The sequence below is a fragment of the Gymnodraco acuticeps genome, unplaced genomic scaffold (genome assembly GCF_902827175.1).
Source record: "Gymnodraco acuticeps unplaced genomic scaffold, fGymAcu1.1, whole genome shotgun sequence".
Taxonomy (NCBI): domain Eukaryota; kingdom Metazoa; phylum Chordata; class Actinopteri; order Perciformes; family Bathydraconidae; genus Gymnodraco; species Gymnodraco acuticeps.
Window position 1 is genome coordinate 834297 of NW_022991973.1, and position 9327 is coordinate 843623.

At 39.1% G+C, this 9327-nt stretch overlaps 1 protein-coding gene across 1 annotated transcript; it reads left to right on the top strand.

The window, feature by feature from the left end:
- Positions 1-540: 540 nt before the first annotated feature.
- On the top strand, positions 541-8198 carry sf3b4 (splicing factor 3b, subunit 4). The gene is made up of 6 exons (XM_034200929.1): positions 541-688; positions 1705-1833; positions 1934-2476; positions 3775-3927; positions 4519-4674; positions 7763-8198. The coding sequence occupies exons 1-6, from the start codon at positions 655-657 to the stop codon at positions 7930-7932; spliced, it is 1185 nt and encodes a 394-aa protein (XP_034056820.1). The 5' UTR covers positions 541-654; the 3' UTR covers positions 7933-8198.
- Positions 8199-9327: the final 1129 nt, after the last annotated feature.

The following is a 9327-nucleotide window of genomic DNA, read 5'->3' on the forward strand; positions in this document are numbered from 1 at the left end:
AATCACAACTAGTATATAAAGGTAATTATTAGTAATGTTTTATTGGTATGTGATGTGTATAATTTACACAAAAAAATGTGCTTTTCAAAAACATTTTAGAATGAAATGTACCCATTTCATACAAAAGCATAGTGTGCTCCACACATGGACCTTTGCTCTAAACGGGCTAGGAAGGAAATGGGCTATAAAGTGATATTGCTTATTGTTCCAGGCAATATAGATTGTTTCAATGTTATGTCTGCAGGAATTCCCGGTTCCTCTTTAATAAATCTTTAATGTTTAGTAAAATGCAGATGTAATGCAACTGATGTATCAAAGACGGGCTTCTAGTTGAAGCTAATTTGCAGTCCTTGTGAATTTGCATGTGTTTCATAGATTAGAATAGAAATCATAGAAAAGTAATTTGCCAAAAATGGTAGGAACCCTGCCTTTGATCAAAGTGGGATAGCATTATGATAAAACAACAACAAGGCCTGTCAATTGACATTCACAACATTGCTCACTGTTGTAAAAATAAATAACTGTTAAAGATTCTTTAAAAACGAATGCGTAAAATGCTTTAAATATATATTTCTTTATTTTGTTTCACTTCCGCACAGACAGGAAGAGGCGGGGCCTCAGTTCAGGACGCTTGCCTGGCGTTGCTCATTCAACATGGCAGCGGGACCAATTTCAGAAAGAAACCAAGGTAAATACCTCTTTATTAACTCTGTTTCAGACTTTTCTTTTAGTCATCTTTGAATCTGCATGTGGATTACATGTCATACTGCTTTCCTCATGTGTATGAGCGCCGGTTTAGCTCATAGTTAGTGGTAAACATCCGCCGGTGCATCACATGGAAGTGTTCATTTGTTAGCTTAGCTTGCTGCTGCTTTATCCATTCAATGAAGTTTAATATACTCTTAATGTATTTCACATTTTTGCGTTATGATAACGTTGGTGCAGTGTTGATTATGTATTAATTTGAAGTATTGCTGCGGCTGTTGTGAGTAATTTAGAAGCAGAGGTACATCCTGTTAGCTAACAGCTAAAGTTAGCCTAGCAAGCTCACCATGTTGAGTAGCTAAACAAATGACTTCACATTTTTCTATATGAAATATGTTTTTGAAACCTTTGATAGGATAGAAATGTGTTCTGTGGAAATTAATATTATAATTACGCTGAAAATATAACTAAACTGTTAGGATATAAACGTATTGGTCTTCTCTTCAGTTAGAACTGTCTATGAAAGTTATAAAGAGGTATTTGAGAGTATTATTGGCTACGTTGCAGCCTTATCAAGGTGGTCTTCTTTTTAACTGCATTTCTTCAGTTTCTGCTGTTCAATGGTTTTTTTGAAACTTCTATGTTGTTGATATGATGTGCCTTCCAGGGGGTTTATCCTAAATATATATATATTCAAGTTTGCAAACACATTTTTGCTCTTATTAAACATATTTGGAAGAAACGTCATCATTATATTTTTTAATGATTGTATATGTATATATATTTTTTTTAAAGTTGATCTCATGTCCTCCAGTTGTAATCTCCCAACATTATTTTATTATATTCTCCAAATGACTTAAAGGCCACATGCTTTCATTCAACAGTATGTTATATCTTGAGAATGTTTCCTTTTGAAATCCATTTAAAGTTCAATGCATTTTTGGACATCCAGTTAATTTCCCTCTCACGTTTATTTAAAATTGTAATTAATGTTTTCAGATGCCACTGTATATGTCGGCGGCTTGGATGAGAAAGTATCAGAGCCGTTACTATGGGAGCTTTTCCTGCAGGCCGGCCCTGTTGTCAACACGCACATGCCAAAAGACAGGGTGACCGGCCAACATCAAGGTGAGTAACCGCTAAGTGCAACTCTTGTTACTCAAGAAAAAAACGTGCTTCTTTTTGTATCCAGAAAAATGCATGTAGTAACCTTTTTGTATCTTCTCAGGTTATGGCTTTGTGGAGTTCCTTAGTGAAGAAGATGCTGACTATGCCATCAAAATCATGAATATGATAAAGCTCTATGGCAAACCCATTCGAGTAAATAAGGCTTCTGCGCACAACAAAAACCTGGATGTGGGTGCCAACATCTTCATTGGTAATCTGGACCCTGAGATTGACGAGAAACTGCTCTACGACACATTCAGTGCCTTCGGCGTGATCCTCCAGACGCCGAAGATCATGCGAGACCCAGACACCGGCAACTCCAAGGGTTATGCTTTCATCAATTTTGCGAGCTTCGACGCATCAGATGCCGCCATTGAAGCCATGAACGGCCAGTACCTCTGTAACAGGCCCATCACTGTGTCCTATGCCTTCAAGAAGGACTCCAAAGGAGAGCGACATGGCTCTGCCGCAGAGCGACTCCTGGCTGCACAAAACCCTCTCTCCCAGGCAGACAGGCCTCATCAGCTGTTTGCAGACGCTCCACCGCCAGCAAGTGCCCCAACGCCGGTTCTCACTGCTATGGGGAGTGGGATGCCAATGCCAGGTATGACAAAAATACTGTGGTTACATGTAGGATGTTCAGTGGCTCGCCTCTTTTCAATTTGACATTGTTTACAACTACTAAAGATCCCAGTAATAGTAACTTAATAAATGTTCATTTCAGGTCATATACTCATAGAGAACATATTGTAGTTTGACATGCAGGGAAGATGGTGTTTGTACCCCTGGCCCTGCACCATAACTGATCATACCCATATAACGTCAAACAAAGTTAACACTACATGGGTCAAAAAAGCAATTTGTATTTGCATTTATACTCAAGTTTTCCCAATTTAATAGTTCACATACTGCAAAACAAATTGTTTTGTTATCAGAACATAGTTCACCCTCCATTATCTCTTAGCTTTGAAGGCATCTCTATCAAACAACTATATTTATTTCAGTTTCTCTCCAAAACTACATTTTACATAATTGCATTTGAACATATCACGATAATATTATAACTCTCCTTCCCACATAAGCCTGAATAGAGTTTAAACATATACAGTCTATAGCTTTAAAGTGTCATAATATCAAGTCAATGGTACCTTGTAATGTTGCCTTTTGCTGTCAGCTGTTGCTCCCCACAGACCTGAGGGTGGGCTCAAAACTAACGGTCCCATCTATAGATAATGCATTTGGGGAAACAGTGATTTCCATTGCAGAGCTTTTTTAAGTGAGCAGCAGAAATGTAAACAACCTATCCGACAAAAGATCATCTCAAACCGGCGCTGTGTTGGGATATTTAGGACATTCCAATAGAAATTGGGCGTTGCTCAGGTCGCATTCTGTTAAACACTGTTGCACTATAATTTCATTGAGAGGCAATCTAATTCCCAGGAGAGACCTGATGTAACACAGGGGGATGCATGCAGATATTTGGTGGCCACAGTTAGAGTTAGTACAATTTTACAGCCATGGGGCATCAGGCGATGGTTAGTGCTTTAGGCTTTCAACTAGCAATACCCAATCATATTCCATTTACAGCAGCTGCCTCTAATTAACGATTATTTATCGAGTATCGAGCAGATAACAGGTTTCATTACCAACAGAGATATACAGTAAACCCAGTAGGAAATGCAAGAGATGTCTCTTGTGTGGGTAAGTGATAATTACATCGATATGTTTAATCTTGGGTGATGTCTGGAATTAAGAGTGAATCATAACAGCTAACAAATTAGCATCTTTAATGACATTTTTTAATATTCAACAAATACTTAGAGAAGACCATATAATATTTAGCGAAGACACTGTGCATTAGTACAATATAATAACTTGTAAATACAACTTGTTTCTGTGCAGGCATGCCACCTCCTGGTTTCCCTAATGTTCCTCCTCCTGGATCGATGCCTCCATCAATCCCCCATTCGATGAACATGCCTCCGAATGCAGGTGGCCAACAGGGCGGGGGGCTTCCACCCGGACCCCCACCCTTCCCTGGCGGCATGCATCCAGGTACTAGTTTGTCAAAGATTAAGTATACACATTGGCTGCAAGTATGTATATAGGGGAATGTATACTGACAGTTACCACAGGTGCTAAAAACAAGTGAGCTTTATACAGGTGTTTTCAAGGTTGTGCAGAGCTGAGTTATATATTAATAATATATATATATATTAACATCATTATATTGTATCATATCAATATCGTGAGATTTCGATTTTTTATGTTTTTAAAGGCTGCAATAAAGTAAAGTGATATTTTTTTACTTTACCCTCTTGTTTATGTTGTCCAAATTACTGAATAATATTTGTCTAAATTCTCACAGTGTAATGAGTTTCTGATAAAAGCATCAATGGCCAGCCCTACAACATCGTCCCCCTATAACAAAATCCAGGTCTTTGGTTAAATATTGTAATAATATATTTTTTTATATTACCCAGCCCTACTTAAAATGCTTTAAATTGACTTTGAAAGGGTTGTAAAAAGCCTGGTTTAAACATTGAATAGATCTGTGTCCTTAAAACAGTTTGTTCATGTTAACGAGTGTTTTCAAAGACAAAGGAAGCATTGAGCATTAACACTTCAACTGTTTCTGCAACGCAGGTATGCCTCAGATGTCCATGCCTCCTGGTCCTCCAGGCATGGTGCCTCCCCCCCCGGCCCCCCCAGGATCAAACCAGTCCCGGGCCCCGCTACCACCCGGCATGCCTCCTCCGCCCATGGGCATGCCACCCAGAACGCCATATGGACATCCCATGGGTAAGCACTGGAGCTACTCCTCAAATATTTGTTATCAAATTAACGTGTTTTCAGCTTTAAAAAAAACAACATCTCTGTCGTGTAGAAAACTCCAATAAAGAGCAACTGAAATGGGGATAACCTCACTTCTACTGGTTGGTTAAGCGGAAACATTGATTAATGATTTGTAGTATTGACAGATACCCACGTTGCCAAGACTACCGTGACAATTAAGCTGTTATAGGCAGGTGTGCTATTGATCAACCACATTTCTGTCTTGGTCGTCTTAGCACAATCCATTTTTAAAGGGCACCTTCACCATAGTCCACGTCTTGAACTGAAAAGGACAGTGGGCTATAATGAGAAAAACGTGGTAAAGTGTTACGCCTTCTATAAAAAGAGGCTCATAGATTGGACAAGAGATGAAATTCATTACACCTTTAGTCATGCCTGAAAATTAGGGCCGGGACTTTAACGCGTTAATTAAGATTAATTAATTACACAAAAATTAACGCGTTAAAAAAATTAACGCATTTTAATCGCACTTATTTTTGCACCGCGGAACGTTTCTCACTGGATGAGTTTCAGGCGTACCGATTATACTGGAGCACCAACTAACGTTCATGACTTCAGACAACAACAAACCACAGTGAACAACAGTGGGGAATGTTGTTTTAAAAAACGGACGGATGGAAGCGTCGATAAGAGCACGGTTGTGTGCAAATTATGCAAAAAGGAATTCGCATATCACCGCAGCACATCAAGCCTCAAGTATCACCTCAATGCAAAACATATAGCAGCTAGCGTGGACGTTAGCCTCTTTTATCGCATTCACACCAAAAAGAGCCGGTACTAAAATTAGTTCATGAGAACCTTTTTACCCCCACGAAAGTCCCTGCTAGAGAGCAGAGAACTGCTAGAGAGCAGGGACTTTCGTACGGCTCTCTTGTGAGAAAAGAGCTATATTTCTGATTGGCTGGGCGGATTGCAAACCACGCCCCGTAAAACTCCCAAAAAGTTTTGTGAAGCCGCCATTTTATTATCCTCGCATTAGCATTATTAGCATTAGCCCAGCGCAGAAACGCGGAGAGACTAACTTATGGCAACACAAAATAAAACATGGGAGCGGTGGAGATGAGGAGGTGTCGGCGTTCTGGCGATTTACTCGGAAGGCTTCAGTAGAAGCTGCTGGGAGTCCCAGCAGCTTCTACTGAAGCCAGTCCCCAACTCCGGGGACTTCCGGCCGGGGACTTTGGACGGCAGTATACGCCGTGAAGTGGTTTGCGGCCTGCCAGTAAACCCAAAGCAGAAGAAGAAGAAGTGACGTCAGCGGCTTCATTTGCCTAATCCAACCCCAGGTTCAAAGAGTTCTCATGAACTAAATTCTCATAGACCTTTGTGGGAAAAGTACTGCGGTGTGAATGCGCCTAATGGTATACTAAAATCCATGTGAAAAAAATTGTTTCTCACTGTTCTTAGGTCAAATATTTATATGTGATTAAAAATGCGATTAATTTCGATTAATTAATTACAAAGCCTCTAATTAATTAGATTAATTTTTTTAATCGAGTCCCGGCCCTACTGAAAATGTATATCATATAGATCAGATTTTGTTAGATCGCTCTCACACACTGTGGCGTGCAGTGGACTAGTTGGATTGCCTTTCTGGCACTACTGATCTGTAGGTGTGTTGATGGAAAGAAATACCTGATAATCATTCATATTGGTTAGAGGTTTGCTGTACAAATGATTGTATTACTGGTATGATACTATTTTATAAGATATGCTTCCGAGCTTGAATCGGTTCACAACGTTTCTGGAATAATCTGTGCTAAATCTGGTGGAATCACAAGCAGTTCTTAAAGGTCACCTATTATGCAAAATCCACTTTTTCATGTCTTTTACTCATAAACACGTGTCCCCTCTGTGTAAAGAAATGCTGAAAGTTTCAGGAAAAAGATTCACTCTCTTTTTGTCCTGATCCATTTCTATAAAAACCTGTCTGAAAATGAGCTGAATAGATTTTGGCCACTTTATGATGTCATAACGATTTTTTTGGGTTGTGTAACCATTAGCCAATCACCAACCAAGGTAACACCCCCCCCACCTTATCACCTGAGTCCCCTCCTCGAGCACCATTGTGTTCTTTTTAACCAAATATCTCTCAGAGGGGCTCCTTATTTTCATCTGAAGTAACAGACAGAGAATCAGCACTTTTGAAACAGAGGGGATTATGGGATGCTGCAATGATCTGTTTGGTGTTTGGAGCCAAACACTTCAGAGACATGTTTTGTATATATATCTGAGACCTATAATATATTGATGAAAAACAGTATAATAGGGGACCTTTTGTGTTTTTGTTTTAGGGAAAAATGTTTTCCAAAAAAAGTTAGTAACACAAAAGTGTGATGAAATTGTGGCTGGTTAAAATAAAAAGGGAGCATGAAGTTAATTTCCAACACTGCTACAGTAACACGGAGTACAGCTTGTCCTCCATACTATCCATGTGCTAGGGGATGCAGCTATATTCTGGAAGGTGTATTGCTCAGGACCAAAGGAAGTGCTGTGTCAAGTGTGACATTGTTAGCATTAGCAGTTCTCGAGAAAATCTACATGGAGCAATAGGCCAAACAGTCCGGTTCAGTCCTGTCTGGTTTCCTAGATTGGAAGGGGATAAAAGCTGTTATAATGATGGTTTTGAAAACTGTTTTGCCCCATGTGTCAAACTGTTCATTATCCACCATAGTGCAAAACCTCTGCATTTAATGATGCTAACGCATATTGTTAACTATGGTTACCGTTGGCTTTGGTGAGAGTGCAAAAGTCGTGAAAAATAGAGACGAACAACTTCTGTCATTGACTACACAATGTATTGTTTATTTACCGGCTAATAATAATACCTGGACTATGGATTGCTATACGACCATAGTAACACACTGACCCTGTCCAACTGTTACTGTGAGAAGATAAAACATAGAAAGGCACATTCATTGTTTGCTAGTGTTTAACCACAGACAATGATGAATTATGTCCTTAGAGTCTGCTATAGTAGCATATAATCAGAGATGAATATTTTACCATGTTATGACCCTCCCTCTTCTTCTCCCAGGTCACCCGGTGCCTCCAGGGATGAGAGGCCCTCCTCCCATGCCTCCACCAGGCTACGGCGCTGGCCTTCCTCCTCGTCCTCCTTTTGGCTTCCAGAGAGGACCCCCGATGCCCCCGAGGCCCCCCGGTGTCCCGCCCCGCGTTCCTATGAGAGCACCAATGCCACCATAATCCATTACAGGCTGCAGAAACGGGCTCTCATTTTGATTTTTTAATACCTCTTAAGATCTACTCAAGTTTGTAATAGTGAGAATAATTTAATCCCGTCTATGTATTTTTTTTTTGTGGTCATTGTACAGATGAAGACCTTCAATGAATAAATTTTTTTAGTACACATTTTGAAAAGTAGTTTTTTAACCCATGAATATGAACATCTTCGTCTGCGTGGTTAATATCATAATAAAATGCTTCTTCATAGCAGCCATTTTGACACGCCATGCGTCCCTGTCTGCTTGGTGGCATTTCCTCTCGTGACTCTTAAGGGTTGAAACCAAAGTAATTTTGGGTTCCATTTGTATTTTTCCGCCCTATACTGAGTGAAAATGTCCGCTGTTGTATAAGGCAATTACATTTACAAATATCCCTCTGTCTTGGTTCCAAGAACTGACACATATGACTAACATATATGACACGTGTCAGTTTTGATCTCATAGTGGCTATAAAGAACGGTTCGGGGCAACCATAATTATAATTAATACCACTTTGCATATAATGACTAATTATGTCAAATGTAGTTGTCCTTTCATATTTTATGTTTTGTGTATATAATATCCATCTTAGATCGGCTAAAAAATTATTTAATCCGCACACACAAGACTGCATCAATTCCAGATAATGAAAAAACAAGAAATGTGTCGGGAGGGTCAAGACGCTATGGGCTTTTACTGACCTTGCTTCAACTTCAGGAGCAAGCAAACAAACAAAAAGACAGAAGAGAATAGAAAATGAAAATACAACAAATGTCAACATGAAGAAAAAAAGAATGTAAAACAATTCAATAAAAGCTAAGATATCCATTGAATGCTGATAAAATGTTAAGCGTTCAACATTATGCTATTTATAACCTTCTAAAATGAGCCCTTTAGCGTGGTGATTCTTTATAATGCATAAGTTGTACTATTTTAACTATTAGTATGAATGCTGTTTACATGTTTACATTATTTTTGCTTTCCATTACTTGCTATTAGGGATGACTAGGCCCATCCAATATATATAATTTTAATGAAGTGAATTTTTTTCAAATCAAATCAAGTTTTATTTATATAGCACATTTATAAACGGTTTTTGGTCGAGCCAAAGTGCTGTACATATAATAAAAATAGCCTACAGTAGAGACACTTTACAGCAAATACAACAGCACAGATTGTTCAGAATATCAGTATATTGTACAAGGAAAAACTTCCAGAGAAAACCCACAGTTTAAGGGGAAAAAAATGGGAGAAACCTCAGGGAGAGCAACAGAGGAGGGATCCCTCTCCCAGGACGGACAGACGTGCAATAGATGCCGTGTGTAAATCGAAGAGATAATACATTTTACAGCATATAGACCGAATGTTAGGAAATGCA

What these genes read in the sequence shown, in the direction of transcription:
- sf3b4 (XM_034200929.1), top strand. Translation starts at nt 655, where the DNA reads ATGGCAGCGGGACCAATTTCAGAAAGAAACCAAG. An exon ending in AATTTCAGAAAGAAACCAAG is followed by an intron (nt 689 to 1,704) that starts GTAAATACCTCT and finishes TAATGTTTTCAG; the next exon opens with ATGCCACTGTATATGTCGGC. An exon ending in GGTGACCGGCCAACATCAAG is followed by an intron (nt 1,834 to 1,933) that starts GTGAGTAACCGC and finishes GTATCTTCTCAG; the next exon opens with GTTATGGCTTTGTGGAGTTC.